The following is a 24,791-nucleotide window of genomic DNA, read 5'->3' as shown; positions in this document are numbered from 1 at the left end:
GAAATCATTTCATTTGATTCGCATAACAATCCTGTGAGGCTTCTCGTGCCTTTTTGAGGTTGAGAAAACTAAAGCTCAGAGCTTTGAGAAAGTAGAAGAGCTGCCATCTCAGCTGAGGCTTTTGTGGCTCTGTTCTGTCAGTTCTTTTATTCCACAAAACCACAGGGATCTCAAGGGATACAGGGCAGTGGATCAGGAAGGGTGTGAACTTCTGATTATGATTTATTTTGCATTGGGGAGACTTATGCCTGACCCCTTTCTCCACATACCACTTAAAGAAGGGAAGGTTTCCCTGTCGTGAAAGCAAGAAGACAAATTGTTCATGGAGAAAGGAGAGGAAGATGCAGCTTTCTAAGCGAGGCTCCCCCAGCACACACCAGTCAAAGCAGCACCCTTCTATTTGTGGTGTGCTGGTATTCTCTCCGCTCTCTGGCTCAGGAGGAAAGCTGTGTCTCTGAGCAAGAGTCTTCAGGAAGCCTGAGGATCCTCAGAAGTGTAGGAAGGTTGGCTGACCCCAGAAAACATGAACACACCAAATGTGTGAACCCAGATAACACAGAAGCAGAGGAGAAAGAATTGGCAGCCTGTGTAAAGATTTGGTTTTTGAAAGCCAACAGCAGGTGAGTTATTTTGGAGAAATTACCAGTGTTGCAGAGAAGTTAAAGCCTTGAAGTATGTGAAAGGATTGTTGGGGTTTTGTGAGGGACACTGGCCTGTTTTTTGCCTGTTTGTCAAGTAGTGAACAAGAGGAAGTTTACTTATCACAGTGCTTGGTATTTAGAAAGTGCTCTTTGGTGGTTTGTGGTTGATTCAAGTAAACCAGGGAAGATTTTGTGGGATATAAGAAAGCACTTCTTAACAGCTGTGAAATTCAAACATGAATTAACTACTGAGACAGGCCATGAGGGTGACTTAACTGGACTTTCAAAAGATAAATGTGTATTTGTCTGACTCTCACTAGATTTTAAAATTCAGTTGATTGTTTACTTCTTATTTCAGGTACACAGTAGATAGTTGTCATAATAATTTAGACATTTTTATAATGTTACGCCTTGAAGAAACCTTAGAAATCAGCTATGATACTCGGATTTCTCTGCCTGCGGTTGTGTAGATGGGCTTGACTGTCTCATGAGGTCTCTCCTAGCCCTAAAATCCCAGACTTCTTTCCAGATCACACTGTGGTGAGGCAGGTCTGAAATACGGCCCAGCTATGGCTGCCAGCAGATCTTGGACAATGTATTCCTACACTTCAGACAGCTGTGACGTACGGAGACCACGTTCCATGAGGGACTGTGGCACCATTTCAGGAGTTGATCACCATTCCTTTATGCCAGATAGCAGCCCTGAAAATGGCTAAATTGAGGGATGAAGAAGATGAAAACTGATGTAACTTCTAATTAAAGAAAACCAGTCAAAGTGATAAAGGGCCCTGAAAATACAGTAGGAGAGAAAGATAATCAGACCAAAGCAGTACTAGGAAGAAATGATCAAGATGAAGGAAAATTTGGTCTAAAGATTAGATTAAAATAAGAGACATGGGGAAAAGAATGATGACCAGGGATAGAAATGTGGAACTGTGTGAATGCTCCAGGACTGGGTGGGAAGAGAAGACACACCAGTGTTCAGGGAGCGTGCAGGGGCTGGGGGTAAGGGTCGGGGGGGCGGGGTGCTCATTGCTGTAGATTTTGGTGTGGTTCTATTAGCAAAGCATTGGGGGCCTCCCTCCACCCACCACCTTTCCTAATATCTTCCCTAGGCCCTCTGAAGATAACACATTCCTTTGGGGGGACCCACAAAAATCACACAGTCTGGGCTGCTTGGGGAATCACTGCTGCCGTGGGCAGAAGTCATGCTGGGTTTTCGCAGGACCATGACTTCATGGCTGTGCCACGCTCAGCTGGTCTCGAGCAGCAGGTTGGTTCTGCTTTCTGTCTTCTGCATTTTTCACATCATGCTTCTTCTTCTCCCAGAGGTTTTCCCTTAAGATCCCACTGGGTTTTGTCTTTACCATCTGCAAGTTACTTGGTAGCTTATCTTGGTTCATTTCCATGTGTCCTTGTGGGTTAGGGATGCCCGTGCCTTCCAGGGCCTTCAGAGAAAAATCTCTTCTTCACATTCAAACTGGAGAACCCCCAGAGAGATGGTGATGTTGGGGGAACAGGGATGATATCTCTTTGTTCTTCCATTTGCCATTTCTAGAGTTATTTCCACAGTTTTAAAGTATTTGTACAATGGGTTATAGAATATTTGTCCATCTGCTATCTCATCCACTTTCAATATTTGCCCATCCCAGAACTTTAAAACTGCTCTGAAAGATGTTTCTATTACCCTTACTTTAAGGATTAGGAAAGAAGGCTGAGAGAAGGAAAAGAGTTTGCCTGGGGCCCCATGGCAGGTCTAGATCCTCTGTCCTGAGGTTCTGTGCTTTCTGCCGTGGCGGGTCCCAGCTGGCTAGGTGAGACCCAGCAGGTTTCGAGCAGAAGACAGCATGGAGACTTTTCTGTGGAGCTCTGTGTCTGTGCATCTTGGTGAGACCCAGCAGGTTAGGTGAGCTGGTGAGACCCAGCTCACCTAACTGGCTAGGTGAGACCCAGCAGGTTTTGAGCAGAAGACAGCATGGAGACTTTTCTGTGGAGCTCTGTGTCTGTGGGTCTTGGATAGGGGAGCATGGATGTAGACTCAGGAAACCTTGCAGGTGACTCAAGACCCTTCACATTCTCTGTAGCCAGTGGGTTCCAAGGTCAGCCAGCAGTCCCCATGGAGATAAGGGGCAGTAGGGGCAGGATACTAGTTGCTGGGGGGACATGGCCGTGGCATTTTCGAGTGTATAACATCCAGAGAGAGGGATGGTGACAGAGTAAGGTTGTTGTCTCAGGAAATAAGAGATGAGAACTTGAAGACAGAAGTACAACATAGTTTATTCTAATTGGGTCCAAAAAGGTGAGACTGTGAAGAAAAATCACATGGCTGCCTACATTTTCATAAAATGTCTTTTGAGAAGTACACAGCTTGGAAAGCAGAGCTTAAAATCAAGTATAAGTGCAGAGGAACTGAAACCCTGAATGCATTGGGTTCATGGAAAAGACTGACGATGAGAGAAGAAAAGTATAAAAGAAAAGAGAGTAGCACATGACAAAGAGATATTGTGAAGTCCCATTGTTCTAACCATGTGTCTCCTTTTTTTTCTTTTAACTTCAAGCAGAGAACCTGTCGGATCTTCAAACTAGAAACACTAGAACATAGGTGATTTGAAAAATAGAAGTTTGAAAACCATGAGGAAAAAGGCAGGCGTCCTTCACTCCTTTAAATATGTCCAGGCCTTGGTCACTTAGGACCTGGAGTCCTAAAGAATGTGATTGCAAAATGATATTTGATCATCTTTGCAAAATCATGGGGAATGGATGAGATATGAGAAGATTACAAGAAAAAGACATTTCACTTTTTAGAAAGGGGAAAACTCTGGGTCTAGGAATTACAGACTAGTGAACTTGTCATTGCCCCTGGGCAAAATTCTATAAGAGATCATTAAGCAGATGATCTGTGAGAGCTTGGAAACGGAAATAGTGAGCCCTAGGAGACAGTGCTAAAAACCAGTTACCAAGTATGCTTAGGAAATCTGCCTTAAGAGCAGTTGTGCAAATTAGATTTGACTGTTTGAGTTGACCACAGTGTGAATGAGCAGTGAGATGCTGTAACTGAAGAAAAAAATATGATCAGAGATGCTTTGCTAAAAATTCAGTTCTAGGGCATAGAAAATATCCAAATTCACTCTGTCATGTTCTCATCCCTTTAGGAATATGCATTCAGTTCTGTGAACTGTGTTTTAAGAGTCATTGGTAAATTGGGGTATGTACAGAAAAGGTTAACAAGGAAGATGGAGATCGTATTTACTGAGCAAGCAACTCACCATATGTTGGGCGTTGTGTTAAATACTGGAGGGGAGTGTTTTAATACTTAAATACTATGAAGAGATCATTAATCTACCTATTTTCAGATCAGGAAAGAAAGGGTCATGTCAACTGAGTAGTTTGCATAAGGCTAACAGCTAGGAAGTGGCAAAGCTAAGACTTGAACCTAGATCTCTCTCAACCCAAAGCCCATACTCTTTCCACAGTACAAACCTGCCAGAGTAATAAAAGATCTAGAAAATGGGCTGGTTGAGGAACTCTTGAAGGAAGAGGAAGTGTGTCACTTTAAAGAATGAGAGGAGTAAATATAAATGTGGTGGTTTTCAAAGGGTTGCCATGTAGAAGGATTAGCCTTGTTCTCTGAGGCCCCAAAGGATAGAACTAGGGCAGTAGTGTGGCAGTACTAATAGCAGTTACCATTTATTAACCATTTGTTATAAGCTGATCCTTCTGCATACATTCATTCTTTAAACCTCATGAGTGAGGTACAGTACTATTGTTAGCCCCATTTCACAGGTGAAGAGCCATGAGTAAATCAAGATAATGCCCAGCATCTAACAGCTAGTAATTAGCAGAGCCTGGGCCTCCAGATCTGTCCCACACCAGGGCCAGTGTTTTCAACCATTTCCTTCCACTGCCTTGCTGTTGGTAGATTTCTAATCAATGTAAGGGGAAATTTCCAAGTAATGAGAAGCTCTCCGAAAGGAGGAATGGCTACTCTAACTGGAGTGAACTGCTCATCACTGACAAATGCTGAATGACAGGGATGCTGGGTTGGACAGATCTGAGGGCTACACAGGTCTCTTTCTACTCTACATTCCATTTCTTTTTTTCTGTGCTCCTAAAAGAAACACATTGACCTATAGATTAATAGTCAAGGAAGTGAGAAGCGGGGTGCTGGTGGTGGGTCTAGTGGTTCTTTATCAATCTGTCAACTTGAATTCCAGCATAACTATAAAACCCAAATCCAGTTTCTCCAAGATATTGTTTATATTTCAGTAATTTATGTTACGTTTATGGACATAACAGTGTATAGAAAAGTTTATTGCTATGGCTTGAATGCATAAGAGTTCCATCAGTGAGTAAAAATTATAATTCTATGCATATTTTGAGATAAAACCAAGAAATTTTAAGAAATTTGAAGTGGGAATAAATCTAATAAGATCTTAGTAATCATTATTAACACTATATGAACTACTTTGGTATCCTACGCTATAATTATACTGAAAGTTATGAAAATTGAGATACTTTTTGGAAGTGGGATCAGAACTGTACTAGACTTAAGGATAAAGATTAAGGAGGGGAAAAGGGAAATCTTTTCTTATTCTCTTGAGTCCTCATATTAGTCTTTCTCCCCTCCCCCACCCCCAACACACACACAATCACAGTTCTTAAAACCAAGGTATGAAGAAGTAAGGGTTCTTGGAATATAGTTCTAGATCTAGAATTTTGGACGTGAGGCCTTAATTTGTTGATTTATTAATTTGTGGGTGAATGAGGTCACATGGAAAAACTTCCTGCTTCTTGATTGTGTTGGCGGATACTTTTCTAAGCTCTAACTTGTTGACTTTATAGTTAGCTAGAGATTATTGACTTTTAATAACTTACACATTAAGTTTCTGAACTCAGACATAACAGAGCAGTCTCCAAAGAGCTCCAGTCCAAAGAGAGTGGCTGCATCCATGCCCAGGTTATCATCATATTTGCCGAAAAGGTGCTTTGTCTACCAAGGTAAAGTTAACCCTAGCTTGCTGCCATCCCTGAGTGCCTTCCATGTCTCTGTGTCTTGTTGGCATGCCAGTCTGCCTTCATATCTGCTCCATCGGTTTTAAATCTAGTTCTCAGTCCTTAGGGTATTACCTAATAATAAATGAAAAACTCAAAAATCAAAGGAGTTTTATGTGTGATGCATCTGAACTAATAGGACCTCACTTCTGTCTGGGGGTGGGGAAAATGAATAGCCAGGCAGAGCACATTATGGGTGCTTATTAAGGACAGCAAGGACTCCTCCCTCCCTCCTAAGCATGCATCAGGAACCTCCTATGTGCCAATTGCAGGGCTGGCACTGGAATACCAAGATGTGGCCGTTGTTGCTTCAAGAAACTTCAGTATAAACATCATAGTGAGTATTGGTTCAAGATGGCGGAGTAGAAGGGCGTGCGCTCACTCCCTCTTGCGAGAGCACCAGGATCACAACTAACTGCTGAACGGTCATCAACAGACAGACACTGGAAGTCACTAAAAAAGATACCCCACATCCAAAGACAAAGGAGAAGCTGCAATGAGACGGTAGGAGGGGCGCAACCACAATAAAATCAAATCCCATAACCGCTGGGTGGGTGACTCACAAGCTGGAGAACACTTATAACACAGAAGTCCACCCACTGGAGTGAAGGTTCTGAGACCCATGTCAGGCTTCGCAACCTGGGGGTCTGGCAACGGGAGGAGGAATTCCCAGAGAAACATACTTTGAAGGCTAGCAGAATTTGATTGCAGGACTTCGACAGGACTGGGGGAAACAGAGACTCCACTCTTGGAGGGCACACATAAAGTAGTGTGTGCATCAGGACCCAGGGGGAAGGAGCCGTGACCCCATAGGAGACTGAACCAGACATACCTGCTAGTGGTGGAGGGTCTCCTGCAGAGGCAGGAGGTGGCTGTGGCTCACCGTGGGGACAAGGACACTGGCAGCAGAAGTTCTGGGAAGCACTCCTTAGTGTGAGCCCTCCCAGAGTCCACCATTAACCCCACCAAAGAGCCTGTAGCCTCCAGTGCTGGGTCACCTCAGGCCAAAAAATCAACAGGGAGGGAACTCAGTCCCACACATCAGCAGACAAGCGGATTAAAGTTTTACTGAGCTCTGCCCACCAGAGCAACAGCCAGCTCTACCCAACACCAGTCCCTCCCATCAGGAAGCTTGCACAAGCCTCTTAGATAGCCTCATCCACCAGAGGGCAGACAGCAGAAGCAAGAAGAACTACAGCCCTGCAGCCTGTGGAACAAATACCACATTCACAGAAAGATAGACAAGATGAAAAGGCAGAGGGCTATGTACCAGATGAAGGAACAAGATAAAACCCCAGATAAACAACTAAATGAAGTAGAGATAGGCAACCTTCTAGAAAAAGAATTCAGAATAATGATAGTGAAGATGATCAAGGACCTCGGAAAAAGAATGGAGGCAAGGATCGAGAAGATGCAAGAAATGTTTAACAAAGACCTAGAAGAACTAAAGGACAAACACCTAAAAGAATTAAAGAACAAACAAACAGAGGTGAACAGTACAATAACCGAAATGAAAAATACACTAGAAGGGATCAATAACAGCATAACTGAGGCAGAAGAACGGAGAAGTGACCTGGAAGACAGAATGGTGGAATTCACTGCCATGGAACAGAATAAAGGAAAAAGAATGAAAAGAAATGAAGACAGCCTAAGAGACCTCTGGGACAAAATAAAACACACCAACTTTCGCATTATAGGGTTCCCAGAAGGAGAAGAGAGAGAGAAAGGACCCGAGAAAATATTTGAAGAGATTATAGTCGAAAACTTCCCTAACAAGGGAAAGGAAGTAGCCACCCAAGTCCAGGAAGCGCAGAGAGTCCCAGACAGAATAAACACAAGGAGAAACACAAGGAGAAACATGCCAAGACATATAGTAATCAAACTGACAAAAATTAAGGACAAAGAAAAATTATTAAAAGCAATTATTAAAAGTTCCCTTAAGGGAACTCCCATAAGGTTAACAGCTGATTTCTCATCAGAAACTCTACAAGCCAGAAAGGAGTGACACAATATATTTAAAGTGATGAGAGGGAAGAACCTACAACCAAGATTACTCTACAACCAAGATTACTACCTACAACCAAGATTACTCTACCCAGCAAGGATCTCATTCAGATTTGACGGAGAAATCAAAAGCTTTACAGATAAGCAAAAGCTAAGAGAACATTATGGGCAACCACTGCGCCACCAGGGAAGCCCTCCTACAGTGGGGGACTTTAACACTTCACTTACACCAATGGACAGATCATCCAGACAGAAAATTAATAAGGAAACACAAGCTTCAAATGACACAATAGGGGCTTCCCTGGTGGTGCAGTGGTTCAGAGTCCGCCTGCCAATGCAGGGGACACGGGTTCGTGCCCCGGTCTGGGAAGATCCCACATGCCACGGAGCGGCTGGGCCCGTGAGCCATGGCCGCTGAGCCTGCATGTCCAGAGCCTGTGCTCCGCAATGGGAGAGGCCACAACAGTGAGAGACCTGCGTACCGCCAAAAAAAAAAAAAGACACAATAGACCAGATGGATTTAGTTGATATTTATAGGACATTCCATCCGAAAACAGCAGATTACACTTTCTTCTCAAGTGTACATGGAACATTATCCAGGATAGATCACTTCTTGGGTCACAAATCAAGCCTCAGTAAATTTAAGAAAATTGAAATCACATCAAGCATCTTTTCTAACCACAACACTATGAGATTAGAAATCAATTACAGGGAAAAAAACATAGAAAACACAAATACATGGAGGCTACACAATATGTTACTAAATAACCAAGAGATCACTGAAGAAATCAAAGAGGAAATCAAAAAATACCTAGACACAATTGATAATGAAAACATGATGATCCAAAACCTATGGGATGCAGTAAAAGCAGTTCTAAGAGGGAAGTTTATAGCAATACAATCCTACCTCAAAAAGCAAGAAAAATCTAAAGTAAACAATCTAACCTTACACCTAAAGGAACTAGAGAAACGAGAACAAACAAAACCTAAAGTTAGTAGAAGGAAAGAATTCATAAAGATCAGAGCAGAAATAAATGAAATAGAAACAAAGAAAACAGTAGCAAAGATCAATAAAACTAAAAGCTGGTTCTTTGAGAATATAAAATTCATAAGCCTTTAGCCAGACTCATCAAGAAAAAGAGGGAGAGGACTCAAATCAATAAAATAATAAATGAAAAAGGAGAAGTTACAATGGACACTGCAGAAATAGAAAGCATCATTAGAGACTACTACAAGCAGCTCTGTGCCACTAACATGGACAACCTGGAAGAAATGGACAAATTCTTGAAAAGGTATAACCTTCCAAGACTGAACCAGGAAGAAACAGAAAACATGAAGAGACCAATCACAAGTAATGAAGTTGAAAGCATGATTAAAAATCTTCCAACAAACAAAAGTCCAGGACCAGATGGCTTCACAGGTGAATTCTTTCAAACGTTTAGAGAAGAGCTAACACCCATCCTTCTCAAACTCTTCCAAAACATTGCAGAGGAAGGGACACTCCCAAACTCATTCTCCGATGCCACCATTACCCTGATACCAAAACCAGACAAAGATACTACAAAAAAGAAAATTACAGACCAATATCACTGATGAATATAGATGCAAAAATCCTCAACAAAATACTAGCAAACAGAATCCAACAACACATTAAAAGGGTCATGCACCATGATTAAGTGGGATTTATCCCAGGGATACAAGGATTCTTCACTATATGCAAATCAATCAATGTGATACCCCATATTAACAAATTGAAAAATAAAAACCATATGATCATCCCAATAGATACAGAAAAAGCTTTTGAAAAAATTCTCCACCCATTTATGATAAAAAAAAAATCTCCAGAAAGTGAGCATAGAGGGAAGCTACCTCAACATCATAAAGGCTATATATGACAAACCCACAGCAAACATCATTCTGCATGGTGAAAAACTAAAAGCATTTCCTCTAAGATCAAGAACAAGAGAAGAGTGTCCACTCTTGCCACTATTATTTAACATAGTTTTGGAAGTCCTAGCCACGGCAGTCAGAGAAGAAAAAGAAATAAAAGGAATACAAATTGGAAAAGAAGAATTAAAACGGTCACTTTTTGCAGATGACATGATACTATACATAGATAATCCTAAAGATGCCACCAGAAAACTACTAGAACTAATCAATGAATTTGGTAAAGTTGCAGAATACAAAATTAATGCACAGAAATCTCTTGCATTCCTATACACTGACAGCAAAAGATCAGAAAGAGAAATTAAGGAAATAATCCCATTCACCATTGCAACAAAAAGAGTAAAATACCTAGGAATAAACCTACCTAAGGAGGTAAAAGACCTGTACTTAGAAATCTATAAGACACTGATGAAAGAAATCAAAGATGATACAAAGAGATGGAGAGATATACCATGTTCTTGGATTGGATGAATTAATATTGTGAAAATGACTGTACTACCCAAAGCAGTCTACAGACTCAATGCAATCCCTATCAAACTACCAATGGCATTTTTCACAGAACTAGAACCAAAAATTTCACAATTTGTATGGAAACACAAAAGACCCCGAATAGTCAAAGCAATCTTGAAAAAGAAAAATGGAGCTGGAGGAATCAGGCTCCCGGACTTCAGACTATAATACAAAGCTACAGTAATCAAGACAGTATGTTGCTGGCTCAAAAACAGAAATATATACATCAATGGAACAGGATAGAAAGCCCAGAGATAAACCCATGCAACTATGGTCAGCTAATGTATGACAAAGGAGGCAAGGATATATACAGTGGAGAAAAGACAGTCTCTTCAGTAAGTGGTGCTGGGAACTCTGGACAGCTAAATTTAAAAGAATGAAATTAGAATATTCCCTAACACCATACACAAAAATAAACTCAAAATGGATTGAAGACCTAAATGTAAGACCGGACACTATAAAACTCTTAGAGGAAAACAGGAAGAACACTCTGTGACATAAATCACAGCAAGATCTTTTTTGACCCATCTCTTAGAGTAATGGAAATAAAAACAAAAATAAACAAATGGGACCTAATGAAACTTAAAAGCTTTTGCACAGCAAAGGAAACTATAAACAAGACAAAAAGGCAACCCTCAGAATGGGAGAAAATATTTGCAAATGAATCAAAGGACAAAGGATTAATCTCCAAAATATAATAAACAGCTCATGTAGCTCAATATTAAAAAATCAAAGAACCCTGTCCAAAAATGGGCAGAAAACCTAGATAGACATCTCTCCAAAGAAGACATACAGATGGCCAAGAGGCACATGAAAACCTGCTTAGCATCACTAATTATTAGAGAAATGCAAATCAAAACTACAATGAGGAATCGCCTCACACCAGTTAGAATGGGCATCATCAGAAAATCTACAAACAACAAATGCTGGAGAGGGTGTGGAGAAAAGGGAACCCTCTTGCACTGTTGGTGGGAATGTAAATTGATCCAGCCACTATGGAGGGCAGTATGGAGGTTTCTTAAAAAACTAAAAATAGAATTACCATATGACCCAGCAATCCCACTACTGGGCATATACCCAGAGAAAACCATAATTCAAAAAGACACACGCACCCCAGTGTTCATTGCAGCACTATCTACAATAGCCAGGTCATGGAAGCAACCTAAATGCCCCTAGACAGATGAATGGATAAAGAAGATTTGGTACATATATAGAATGGAATATTACTCAGCCATAAAAAGGAATGAAATTGGGTCATTTGTAGAGACGTGGATGGACCTAGAGACTATCATACAGAGTGAAGTAAGTCAGAAAGAGGAAAACAAATATCGTATATTAACACATATATGTGGAATCTAGAAAAATGGTACAGATGAACCGGTTTGCAAGGCAGAAATAGAGACACAGATGTAGAGAACACATGTATGGATACCAGCGTGGGAAAGGGGAGGGGGGTGGTGGTGGGATGAATTGGGAGATTGGGATTGACATATATACAGTAATATGTATAAAATAGATAACTAATAAGAACCTGCTGTATAAAAAAATAAAGTTAAATTCCAAAAAAATAAAAACAAATATAAAAATCATAGTGTGAGGTAACGTGTTATGGTAAAGGTGAACCCAGGGGCATTCAGCAACTCAGACTTGGGGGCAGGGTGGGCAGGGAACGCTTCTCTGAATCAAGTCTTCAAGGATGCCGGAGGTGTCACAGCAGTTGCAAAGGCAGGCAGATGTATGCACCTGGTTCTGAAGGGCTCTGTAGGTCAGGCTCCTGGAGAGAGAGAAACATAGATACTCCATGCTGAGGAGTTTGGACTTGGTCTGAGGGCAGTAGGAAACCTTTGAATGGTTTTTAGAAGGAAATACTAGGATGTAGTTTGTGTTTTCAAAAATACTACGTTGCTAGCAATATAGAGAGTGGCTTGGCAGTAGGTGAGGTGGGAAGCAGAGAGACACTAGGTGAGTTGCAAAATTCCAGGTGAACAGTAGGACCTGTGGACTAAGGCAGTACTGTGGAACTGAAGGAAAAAGTATATTTCAGAGCCTTGTCAAGGAGGTGGGCTGCAGAGAACTTGATCATGAGTGACCGATATTGGAGAACAAGGGAGGAAGGAGTCAGAGGTGTTGCCCAGGTTTCTGGCTTGAGTGGACATGGCGCCCATCATCGAGAGAGGGCTTGGTAGAAGGAAGGCCATGTTTGCCTGAGAATTACAGGGGAGATGATTAATTTAGTTGGGGAATGTGATGAATTTGAAGCTTGAGAGAAGATCAGGAGTGTGTGTCCAGAAAGACGGGCTGGGTGGGCCTGGAGCTCAGGCAGGAGATGCTGAGGTGCAGTTGTTAGCTTGTCCCTTCCATGTTAGGAGGACACTTTGGCATCATTAGAAGGATCGGGTACTCTGTGGTGCGGGCCCGATAATGTTAGATTAGCTTTCTTAGAAGCCACGTTAAACAAACACAATAACCTCTATTTCAGCGTCGTTCAGAGTTGGTGGACATGTGAGATGAAATGAAATGACTTTTAGCAGAGTTCAGCAGAGAAGCTTTGGTCCCCAAGGTGAACTTGGATTTCTTCTGGGGATTGTCCTCCTCTCTGTATCACTTCTGTTTTGAAAGTCCCTCTCAGACTTCTTAGGGTCCTTGGTAAGAATCTCAGTAAAAAGGCTACTTAGAGGCGATATCGGTAAGGAGAAGTAAAAAGCACTTTACTCATTTCATCTTCCCAGTAACACTGCAAGGTGTTACTATTAAAAGTCCCATTTTACAGATAAGAAAACTGAGCCTCTGAGGGTCCCCTGGCTTACCTTATGGTAAGGGGCACAGTTGTGGATATGACTCTAAATCCTGTTCTCTCTGTGCTGCACAGAAAGACTGACTCAGACATACCAGGTCTGTGAAATCCTGGGATGGAAAAGTTGTGTTTTCATTAAGGAAAAGATTCTGGGGGGAAATGATGTGTCCCCGGGGTGTTTATCAAGAGCAACACTCTCCTCAGTGCTCAAATCAGTTCCTCTGATGTATCCCTGATACTCCCCTCCCCTGCCCCATGTTGACAGCACTCAGACTTGGTGGTTCTGGTGGTACCCTGTCCTGGGGCCACCTAAGAGTCAGCCATTAGGGCCTTGCTTATAATTTTTCCCTTTTCCTGGCCTTTCCTCTGCCTCTACCCCCACCGCCCACCCACAGCAGGCAGAGGAATTCTTTCGTCTAAAGCATCAGGAAGTCAATCCTCTGCTCAGAAGCCTCTAATGGCTTCTTGTCTTGCTTGGAGTACAACCCCTGACCTTCAAGGTCTCCTGTGTTGTGGCCTTTGATTGCTTCTCTGACCCTGTCACTGACCACACTCCCTTGACTTGAGCCACGCTGACCTTCTGGCCATTCCTTGAATGCTTCGAGCACCTTATAAACACCACCTGGCTTTGAAACTTGCTGTTCCCACTTTCTGCACTGCTTTTGCCCTCGTAGTCCAGTGACAGGCACCCTCCCATCATTAGGTCTTTGCCTCTCTTTGAGGCCTTCCTGCTAAGCACCCTGTCTAATATAGCAGCTCTGTCATGTTCTGTCCCTTATTTTTTTCTTCATGGCACTCATTTTCTGTTTGTTTATTGATGTCTCCTGAACGTGAGCTCCATGAGTTCAGGGGCTTTATAGGTTCTGTTGCTTTGTTCCTCTGGCTGCTGGGATAGTGCCTGGCCCGTGGTGTGCACTCAGGGGGATTGGGTGACTGATGGAATGAATATATGGAAGCCGTGGACTTGATGGAGTGGGACAGAAAGTGAAGTCACTATCACTGAGGGACCTACAATAACGAAACAGAGTGTCTCCCAATGTGGTTAGCATTGCTGGTTCCCTAAGTCTCCTCATTCGGAGGTAACTGTGAACAGGTATTAGGAAACTTCCCCACGTTTCCCTGGCTTAGATGCAGATATATCGCTCTGATAAGGATGGGAATGATTTTTTCCTTCTAACGTACAAGTTGCCAGGACAGATTTACTAGTGATAGCGTGGGGTCCATGTCCTACCTGTGTCCACCCTTTCACATCTGGAGGTCACTCACTGGAATGTCAGTGTTTGTGGAGCCCATGGAAAGTGTCTCCTGCATTGTGGCTTTCATAGGAAGAAAGCTTTCTCTAAGGACTTGGCTTGAGTGAGCTCTGTCCGTAGAGTGTCCTTAAGCAGAGGTTTCCTCATTGGAGATTTGAACCTAATGCCATTTTCACTGCATTTTTCTGTTGTTCTTCCTGTAGGATCTTCTACGTCTCTCACGACTCCCAAGACTTGAAGATCTTCAGCTATATCGCTCGAGATGGTGCCAGCAATATCTTCAGGTGTAACGTCTTTAAATCCAAGAAGAAGGTAAACGGGCTGTCATCTCTTATTTTCCTCTGATGGAACCAGAGTGCCCCTAACGTTGACCCATCTCCCTGTTGATAGAGAGGCAAGATTTGGAGGTGGCTATTTTAGTGCAAGATATAGGGGAACTCTCTCACTAGTCTGTCATTGCTTCTATATAACGCAATTCTCTTTTAGTTTCATTTGAACTTTGTACTTAGTTTTATGCGAACAACTGGAGAGATCTTGGCCGTTGGTTAAGGGCTCTGCAACAGGAGCAGGCAGACAGCTCCAGGAGTGGTGCTCACCTTGATGTGCGGTAGAAAAGAAGATTGCCTCTAGCTAAGGTGACCCTTCATCATAATTCTGTATACTGTTCAGTGGCCTACAACCATGACATGTGGGATCTAGTTAGATTTTGTGATCTTGGTTGTCCTGGATGATTATTTTGTAACCATCCTTGATGTATAGTAACCTTGATGCTTGAGTAAATGCAACTTTTGCAATTCTGTAGAGGCATGCTTCCTCTCTATCATTCCTCCAGAAGTCTAACACACAAAACTGGGGTTTGGAGACGTGGGCTCTAGCCCCTCTTCTCCCCCGGAACTCTGAATGATGTTATGAGGGTCAGTATCCGCCCATGGGTCTCAGTTTCCTTGTCTATAAAATGAGGAGGAGAGTCAAAACCAGCATTTCTTAAAATGTATCCTGTAAAACATTTACCATCCGAAATGTTTCATGTTAAAATTATTCAATTTAAATGTGCTGGGAAGTCCTAAAGTCAGAGAAATCCCTTTAACGCAGCATTTCTCAAACTGAATTGGCCATGGGATCATATTTTTTCCGTGTATAAGTGTTAATATCCTGGGAACTACTTTACTATAGAGGTGACTTTGGAAAACACTGTTTGTGTCTGAAAGGTCCCTTACAGGTGTGCAATGGTAAGGTCCCAACCATTCTAGACATAAACCACTAACCCTGGCTTTCTATGAGGACTCCTCCCAAATTCTCTCCTGCTTGTCCCTTCTTTGATGCTATGTGATATCTTAATGCATCTTATGCCGTAAGACATCTTTAATAGATTTGTACGTACCTTGCCAAGTGGGGATAATAAGAATAAAAACGTGACACGGTCAAGATTTACTATTATATATGTCCTGTTCCCCACCCTAGCTCCATTAAGAGAATTATACTTTGCTGATTTAGCCTCTTCCTCTAAGGAGATTTGTGCCCTTACCCACCTATTCCCAAGCTTTTTAATGCAAATCATGGAATTGGATGGAAAGAGCTAGAACTGGAAAGGTAGAAGGAAAAAGGGGCAAGTTGCCTGATTTCACTTTTAGATAATAGTACAGTTGAGAGGAAAAAAGTGAAAGTGGGGTGAAGTTGAGCTGCATATTAAAGAACTGATAGAAAGAGTAGGAAGGAGAGGGAGAGAAAGAAAAACCAGAGGGGCTGGAGATGAGAATTCAGGGCTTGGAAGAGTGAAAAACACTTCTGTGGCTTTGAGGTGTAGTGGGTCTAGGGAGGAGAGGAAAGGAAATACAAAGCGTTCCTGAGACTTATGAATTGGATTGTCTGTAATGGTCTTTGACAAATACAACTGAAGACTAGGATTCCCTTTAATTCATTTTGAGTGTTCTGCTTTACATCTGACTTTAGTTTTGTCCAGAGACTGGACCCTGTGGACCTTGCAATTTATTAAAGTTACAAATGGCACATTTTAATTTACAAAGTGCTTTAATATTTAATCTTACTTGATCCTTGCAAAAACCTACATGAAGAAGTTAAGACAGGTAATTTTCATGCCCAATTTTACAGATAAGTAAAGTTAAGTTGAGGCTCAGAGAGATTAAGTGACTTGCCCAAGGTCCCATGAATAGGCATTGGCTAGAATCAGGGAGACATGCAGAACGAAAGGATTTTGAGCAGGAAACCTAGGTAAAGGAGATGGTTATATTTGCTTTGCCATCCAATCTAGTGTAGCAATGCAAACTCAGTGGGGTCGTCCAGTTCTTCCACCAAAACCTGAGTCTAAGAACAATGCCCGTTGGAACTTTGATCTTGAAGCGAAGGACAGAATTAAGTTCTTATTACCCAGTGACAAAGGAGTAGTCATCTGGTTCCCTATCATATCAGTGTTTTCCATGTTTCATAGCTCTCAGAGCTAATCCTGATCTCTGGTTCTTTTATTTTCTATATCCCTTTACCCTCACCTACTGAGACTGTAACTGGTTCTCAGGCCCTTTGCTGGCCTGTAGCCATGCAGCTGAAGGAATTGTTTCCAGACAGCCTGGGATGTGAGCCCCATTGCCGCTGAACTATAGGTGGAAGGGCTAGTTGCCAAGCCAGGAAAGAGAAGTGAATTAATCGTTCAGCAAAGGAAGCACAGTTGGGGAGGGGTGGGGAACACGTCTGCAAGGTTTTACACGCTTATCCTGGTTCGTCTCCAGATCTGGTGATTTCCTTTCTTATAAAGCCCTTCTGGTTTGGAGAGGTAATAGTTAGCTTGGGAAGGAGTTTTAATTGGCACATGATACGAATACTTAAGAGGTGAGGGGGAAAGCGCTAAATACTCTGAGTTTAAGTGTCTTGCAGGGATGTTTCTGGGTTGCTGGAGGTCAGTATGGTGGTCTCTTGACTGGAAGCCAGCGGACCTGGGTGTCCTCCAGAGCCCTCGTGTTGATTATAGTGTAGAAAAACCTTGTATGAGCTCCTTGACAGGTCAAGGCTTGGTTATTGCTGTTCACGTCACATCATGTCCCGAGTGGGTACTCATGGCACATTTCCCATGACAGGCTTCTCATGTGGGTCATCCTTACCTTACAGTTCACCATGGGGAACAGGATTGTCTCTTCTGTTGGGAGAGAACATGGGTCAGGTGTCTCAGCTTGCCTGGTAGAGGACCTCCCTGTAGCTCGCTCCCAGCACCGTTGTTATGCTATACCTCTGGATCTTCCTTTAGTTACCTATATAGCCGATGTGGTTCTCATCTTGGGAACTTTAATCTTGAGCTGATTTTTTTTCAGTTGGGCTTTCATCAGAAGTTAGATAGCAGAATATTGCAGGAAGATAACATACTACCAGCTATTCATCTGTTAGTCTAGATTTTCCAAGTTTTAGCCTTATATTAAGTCAAATGATATCCAATCCGTTTTGGTTACTTGCTATGGGCTCGTGACTGTTCTAGACTCTTTATATGAATTATCTTACTTCATTCCCTCAGCAGCCCTGTGAGGTGTAGGTACTGTCATGCTCTTCATCTTATGGATGGGAAAATGGAGACTTAAGGGACATAATTCATAATGAGTGGTGGAGTCAGAAATGAACCCAGAAAGTCTGACTCTGGAGCTCATCTTTTTAACCACTGCATTATATTATCTTCATCAGGAAGTTGCATAACTGAGGAGTCGCTTTGTTCTCCAAGACCTACTTGTAACCGGATTCTACTGTAATTGTTACTGGGCTATGAAGAGCTCCTTAACTCTGAACGGCCCAAGTCTCTTTGACATAGATTTTCCTTTTTTTCTCTTAGTATCTTTGTTTGGTCAATATTGATTCTGTTTTACAGTGGGAGAAAGAAAGGACCCAGGGATGAAAGTTACCATTGGTTGCACAGTGAGTCAACATTGCCACTGAGATAAAAACCTAGCTTCCTGCTTCCTAGTCCAGAGCTTTGGCCACTTAACTCTGTTACACAAAGTTCATTAGAGATACATGAGCCTCTCTGGATTTGAGTTTCTCCAGCCACCAAATAAGATGAAAGGCATCTCGGGGATGCTGTTGTTTTGTATGTGGAGTGAGATGGTCTTCAGGAAACAAGTTTTGTCTGACTGGGAAGGATCACCAGGGTTGTGGTGGGGAGATCCCAGCACTATTCAGACTAGTGCCAGAAAGGAAGGGTAGGAGAGGGTCTTTTCCTTGCCCAGAGCATTGGAGACATTTCCTAATAACACGGCTTTCCTGTTTCTCCTCCTTAGGGGATATAATGACAGTATTCGTTTGCAAGGCCTTTTGACTCCTGTGAAGGCTCTGTGTGGTCTCTTGACCTCTCCAGTGGAGTAGCTGTCCCGCTCCTGTCATTTTCTCCCAGCCCCAGGAGGATGTGGCTGTCTGCCCTGATTAAGTGTGACTGTACTTATTAGCGCATCAGTGCATGAAGCGTTGGTGATTAACAGGAGCCACAGGAATCTCCCCCATTATCTTCATGAAATTGTTCTGCCTGCAATCACAGCTCAGTTGGTTTGGGTTAGGAGAAATCATTTCCTCCATAATGCTGTCACCATCCGATTAGGGGCCACAGTGGAGAAGTTTAGCTGCCCTTAAGAGTTTGCAATGGATTTTGAATGATGATGTCAGTCATGTGCTAAAGAATAAGTCACTTTCCTGGCCAAGCTCAAGAAATGGAGGAGAGATAGGTCCTAAATTTAGGGAAGCAACCTCTTTTTTTTGTATCTTAAATGTTGAGGTGGGGTTGGGTGGGGAAGTCAAAAATACAGAAATCCTAAGTCTCAGAACTGATCTAGTCCAAACCTCTCTGTTAATGGAGAGGAAATCAGTACCTGGAAAAGTGAATTAACTTGCCCATGGTCACCTAGCTGGTTACTGACAGTATTAAGGTTATAACTTGACCTTCTTTTCTCTATGGTACTGTGGTTCATGAACTAGCAAGAGTACAAGGGAAAACCCAGCAGTTCATTGGAAACTGTGAGGTCCACTATCTCCTGTCAATGTTGAAAGTCATACCCACTTTGAAACTAAACTTGCCCCATAGTAGCAGTATTCTAGTGTCCAAGGCATTGCCTTGATCAAGTTCTATGATCAAGGCCATTAAAGAACCTGTTAGACAGAAACCTAGTCCATCTCCCATTTCAGAGGCTTAGTTTGTTGGATCTTCCTCTATGTAGAATTCCAGATAGATTTTCCTGCTTCAGCATTGCAGAGTCTATAGATTGAGATCATTTGGTAGATATAAGCTTAAATCTTTTACTAAGGTTCAAAAAACACATTCAAGAAACGTGACCTTCAGCTCTATTTTTGTTGAGATTCTGTGCTGGTTAAGGTCAAGAGAGGGGCACTGTGCTTTCTTGCTGTGGTAGATGAAAAGAATTACAAACCTGTGAGTTGTCCTAGAACTGACTTACTGGGCTGCAGTTCCTTAGAATTCAGAAGCACTTGGCAGATAAATCTCAAGTTCCCAGGAGATACAGGGTGGCGGAGGAGGGGGATGTACACTGGAGTAGAAAGCTAAGTTTACACTAAGGAAGGCTAAGTGGACTAAGAAAGGTACTTACTTGTAAGAAGTGTGCCCCCAGTCTTCTCTTCATTCTCGGTCATTGTCATCATCACCTTCATCATCATGTACACCTTGCATTTTGAGCTTCTTCTATTCACTTTCCTTACTTATCTGATGACTCCCCTGCTCGCCGCAACTGGAGAAAGCCCGCACGCAGCAACGAAGACCCAATGCAGCCATAAATAAGTAAATAGATAGATAGATAGATAGATAGATAGATAATAAAAATAAAAAACCTAGTAAATTCCAGAGAATGCCCATATCCCGGAGCTGGAAAAGGCTGCCTTCCCAACATGCTAATTATTTGCTCTGCTTCGTACCTGGCTATCTTCACAACTTTAAAGCCCCAGTTTGATTTGCAAAGGTCAGGAGGTATGAGCACCTGCTTCGTGATGACCCGTGGGGCCCGATGGAATGGATTCTTCTTAAAGCTTCTCCCTCTTGAGTTAGTTATGGTTTATTAAAATAAGTTCCAGCATGTGTGATTCCTGCATTCCGAGGTGCAGCCTTCTTGCTTAGAAGGCCGGAAGGCCCAGTTACCACGTGGGGTAGGCCTGGCAGGCAGGGGCCAGCATGACCATGCAGGGAGAAGATGGCACCAGTGAGGGGAGGGACAGCCCCTGCCAGGTGCAGGCTGGCCCTCCTAGCCACCTTCAAGTAATATTCCCCAACGAGGTCCTTATACAGCATCTTCTAAAAGTAGACTTTTTACTGGTCAGGGAAGGGGAGCCTAAAAGGTCAAGGGCCCTCTGAATTCACATAGCCATTTGTGAGAGAATTAGGAGCCACCCAGCCCCTTCTAACTGCTGGACTGGTGAGGGGGAGGGGCTGTTCTTTTACATGTATATAATCATTCTGTAAAGCAGATAGGCTAGCTTGATTGTTTTCAAGTGCGGAGAGCTCTTCATAAAACATGCTACTGTGTCCTTTTACTGTGAATGGAAATACAGCCTTCACATTAAACAGGAGTGAAGCATAAATCAAAATGAAATCACTTAGCACTGAATGTGCCAATCTAGAACTCTTACTCAACAGTTTCCTCACAGCAGAAACCTTTATACCAGCTCAGACCAAAGAAGATTTGGCCCAGTTCCTCTCTGTTGCTATGGGGACAGAGAGCTGATGGCTTTAGCCCTTTTGATGCTAACATACCTACATAAGAGACAGCTCCCTTCATGTCTTCATGTTTCTATTATTGATAAAGTAAGCCTAGCCTTTCCTGAACTACTGTTTGTTTTATGTCTTAATTCCCCTTTGGTGCAGTGAATTCCATATTCAGAATAAAACATTTCTTGAGCACTTGGTACAGGCCAAGCACTGTGGGAGGTGCTCTCATATATGTTAGCCATATATTTATTCCTCTGCGTGGCGGAGGAGAGGCTATTAACATCAGTGATTCACTTTTCCATTGAAGTTACAGAGGTGTTCTGCAGAGCAGCTCTGGTAGAGGGGGCTAGGAAGGAAATGGGAGACCAGGGAGGTGGGAGTCATTTCTAACATAGGGAAGTCAGGACCAGTGAACCCTAAGTCTGCATTTTCTCCTTTTTCAGGGGAATCAGATAGAGGTGAGGGTCAATTGCTTGTCCTAGTAAATGTACTAAAATGTGAAAATGACACACGGAGAGTACAAATATTAAGCATTAAGACCAGCCACTTCCTTACGACCGTTTTGGGCTTGTAAATAGTTGGTTGAAACCGGTGCGTGTGTGTCTTACATTTGTCCTTGATGAAGGTGGCAGCATAGAGATTTGAGCTGGGTTCCAGGTTCTGCAGATGCTCAGTCCTGAGTGTATCCCATCATCCACCGTGAGTGTGTGATGCATGAGAAATGCAGGTCCTCTGAAGAGTCATTTCCCACCAGCTATATCCTCATACTTCAATCGGAGTGTTTCCTTCCAAAGAGAAGTTTAGAGATCCTGTCCTTTCCGCTGTTAATTCCTTAGACTCAGGGACACTTGAGTCCCTTTCATTTTTTAATATTAAAAGTTAGTTAAGGGAGGTAACTAACCTCTGTGACTCTGTGACTTACAGAGTTGGGGGGATTTGTAACATGTCCTCCTTAGGAGAACCTGAGATTTTGTAGCAACACATGTGGTAGTAAATTTGGAATTTTCTGTGTGAGTATATATTTTTTATAAATTTATTTATTTACTTTTGGCTGTGTCGGGTCTTCGTTTCTGTGTGAGGGCTTCCTCCAGTTGCAGAGAGCAGGGGCCACTCTTCATCGCGGTGCGCGGGCCTCTCACTGTCACGGCCTCTCCCATTGCGGAGCACAGGCTCCAGACGCGCAGGCTCAGTAGTTGTGGCTCACGGGCTTAGTTGCTCCGCGGCATGTGGGATCTTCCCAGACCAGGGCTCGAACCCGTGTCCCCTGCATTGGCAGGCAGACTCTCAACCACTGCGCCACCAGGGAAGCCCGTGAGTATATATTTTTAAGAGGGAAACTGGGTCTGTACTCTGGTAATAATACAATTGGGAAAAGACTAACTCAGCCTTTGCAGATACTTATGCAGTATGATTTATCTGGGTTAATTTATGGAAGATAAGGAAGTAATGGAATTAAATATGGAATCTCTACATATCATTTAGACTTACCATATTTTATTTCTAGACCTCCCAAATTTGTCCTCTTCTGCCTCTTGTAAAGATGTGCAAGAGAGCAAAATTTCTGAAAATCAGAAGAAGGGAAAGGGGAAAGGCTCTGTGTAATGGACACTGGCTGTATTTGGTAGGTAGAATATAGCATCTCTAAGGTTTGGTAAACTGGTAGTAAGCTTTGCTGTAAAAGATTAACCACAGGCAGCCTGCTCTTATTCTCATAAAGAGAATAAGTAACAACAGATCTAAGGAGGCCTGGGGGAAGAACACTTTTGAGTGGAACAGAATCTTCTTTTTCACCTGAGGGTTGAGCTTCCTGGCTCAGCCTTCTTCTCAGAGCACAGCTTGATTGCCAGAGGACATGTGAAAGATGTGCTTGGCCTGGATTGGTTAGGGACTGTGCCCTCTAAGTGACACTTTTTTTTTTTTTTTTTTTTTTTTTTTTGCGGTACGCGGGCCTCTCACTGTTGTGTCCTCTTCCGTTGCGGAGCACAGCCTCCGGACGCGCAGGCTCAGCGGCCATGGCTCATGGGCCCAGCCGCTCCGCGGCATGTGGGATCTTCCTGGACCGGGGCACGAACCCGTGTCCCCTGCATCGGCAGGCAGACTCTCAACCACTGCGCCACCAGGGATGCCCATAAATGACACTTTTTAAATATATTTTGGGAGCGAGAAAGGTGGGGGCTTCTTGCTTAAGACCAGTGCCTGCTATTCCTCAACTTCCAGTGCAGACAGAGCAGGTATCTCTTAGATAGTACAAACTTGTGGTGTGAGAAGGGGCCTAAGCCTGACCTTCGGTAAACAGGAGGAAGTTAAGGTTGGATGTACAGGACAGAGGCTCTGATCCACCACTGGGTGATGGGGGATCCCACAGAAGTTACTCATCTCTTCCTGCCTCACTTAAAGTTCTCATCATCCAGACACGTCAGGATGTTCCAGGTGAGAGATCAGTTAAGAACATCCCTGGAGTTCGCATCATGGGCGAAGAGAGGTTTGAGCACTAAGGCGGTCACTTCTAGGAAGTGGTTCGAGGAACGTCAGGAGGAGTAGAAGTAGACTGAGATCTGAAGTAGGCCTATGATGACGATTGACCAAGATGCCTTTTCATCTTAACGTGAATACTGCGGCCTGAAATGAAAAGGGAGAACACAGAAGTAATGCCAGGCTTGAGGCAATAGTAAGGGTAGCGACTTGGGGACTTACACCTAGCAGAGAGTGAATTAGAGCAGTAGTTCCGTACATGGGATCCAAGGCCCTTAGGGATTCATGAAGATAGTAATGGAGAGATATGAGCTAATTTCAATATTATGAATAGTGTAAATGAATCCTACGTTTATCCTCCACAAGGCCTTACAGGCTTATCAAAACATTGGACTCTGCGTTTGTCTATAGTTGCATCGGTTTGCTGATGAGAAGCTCTACTTGACTGCTGACGTTACCTTGGGGTTTTTTAAATGTGTGGGGTGAACTGATGGTATCCTTAGGTAGTTACAACTGACCTGACGTCAGATCATCCAAGATGTGATTAATCTTAGACTCAAGGCATAGAGTGACGGCCACAGTTAAATACAGTGCAGTCTGTGGTGGCAGAGTGTTTGGGGACCACTGGTGTAAGAGGAGCAGTGACCTAAGCTTTCCCAGCCTGAGCTCTTAAACTCTGCATAGCTCTCACTGAAGTCATTCAGTGAGTCTTTGAAAGAATGTGAAAACAGACCGATTGGCAAATTATAATCCGTTATCCAGTTAGAAGACCTGCGCTGAAAACCTTGCATGTGGTTTTTCCTCATGGCCTATGTGGGCCACTTGAGACTCCTTCTAGGAGCAGGCTCTTTTGTCCTGTCTCCTGCTGTCCTAGTAGTGTAATACTGGGAGCTAGGGTTAAGCTCAGTGCTTGGGCAGTTAGAGGAAGAGGTTAAATAGCAAGAAAAAAGAAAGAAGGAAAAGAAAAAAAAAGAAAGGAAGTAGCCAAAGAATAGACCCAATGAGAGACATCTTTAGAGCAAGGCTGGGAAGCTCACCTTAGATACCGTTGGCTGCCAGTCGTGTTCCAGGGAACTTGGACTCCAGGCCTCAGCTGGTTCTGCTGTTTAGACCATGGCTTCTCAACCCTTGGTCTGCAGGAACACCAGGGAAACCCACCGCTTCCAGCAGAAAAAAAAAAAAAAACATGGCTGAGTTACTGTTAGTATGATGAACCCATGGAACATTTGATAATGGTTGGCAAAGAATTCTGAAGCGTATCAACCACTTTTGTCAAACTTGGGAGTTGGAATTGGACTAAGTCCAGAATTGGGATGTTTGCTATCTGTCCATTCAGTTGACTGATTGTTTCAGAACTGTGGTGACAATTTCTTATATTCTGGAGTATTTCAGGAAGGGAAAATGTCTTTGCATTCTTCTTTGTGAGT

At 43.0% G+C, this 24,791-nt stretch overlaps 1 protein-coding gene across 3 annotated transcripts in view; it reads left to right on the top strand.

The window, feature by feature from the left end:
- LOC132515877 (carboxyl-terminal PDZ ligand of neuronal nitric oxide synthase protein-like) overlaps nt 1-24,791 on the top strand; it is a 306,848-nt gene that overhangs the window by 238,589 nt on the left and 43,468 nt on the right. For all 3 annotated transcript variants that reach the window (XM_060142236.1, XM_060142235.1, XM_060142233.1), the window contains exon 5: nt 14,405-14,513. In XM_060142236.1, coding sequence (XP_059998219.1) covers nt 14,405-14,513 — 109 coding nt within the window. The remainder of the gene's footprint in view (nt 1-14,404; nt 14,514-24,791) is intronic.

The sequence above is a fragment of the Lagenorhynchus albirostris genome, chromosome 2, assembly GCF_949774975.1.
Source record: "Lagenorhynchus albirostris chromosome 2, mLagAlb1.1, whole genome shotgun sequence".
In the NCBI taxonomy this organism is placed as follows: Eukaryota; Metazoa; Chordata; class Mammalia; order Artiodactyla; family Delphinidae; genus Lagenorhynchus; species Lagenorhynchus albirostris.
The sequence above is the reverse complement of the archived record's forward strand: the minus strand, read 5'-3'. Positions and strand labels throughout refer to the sequence as shown.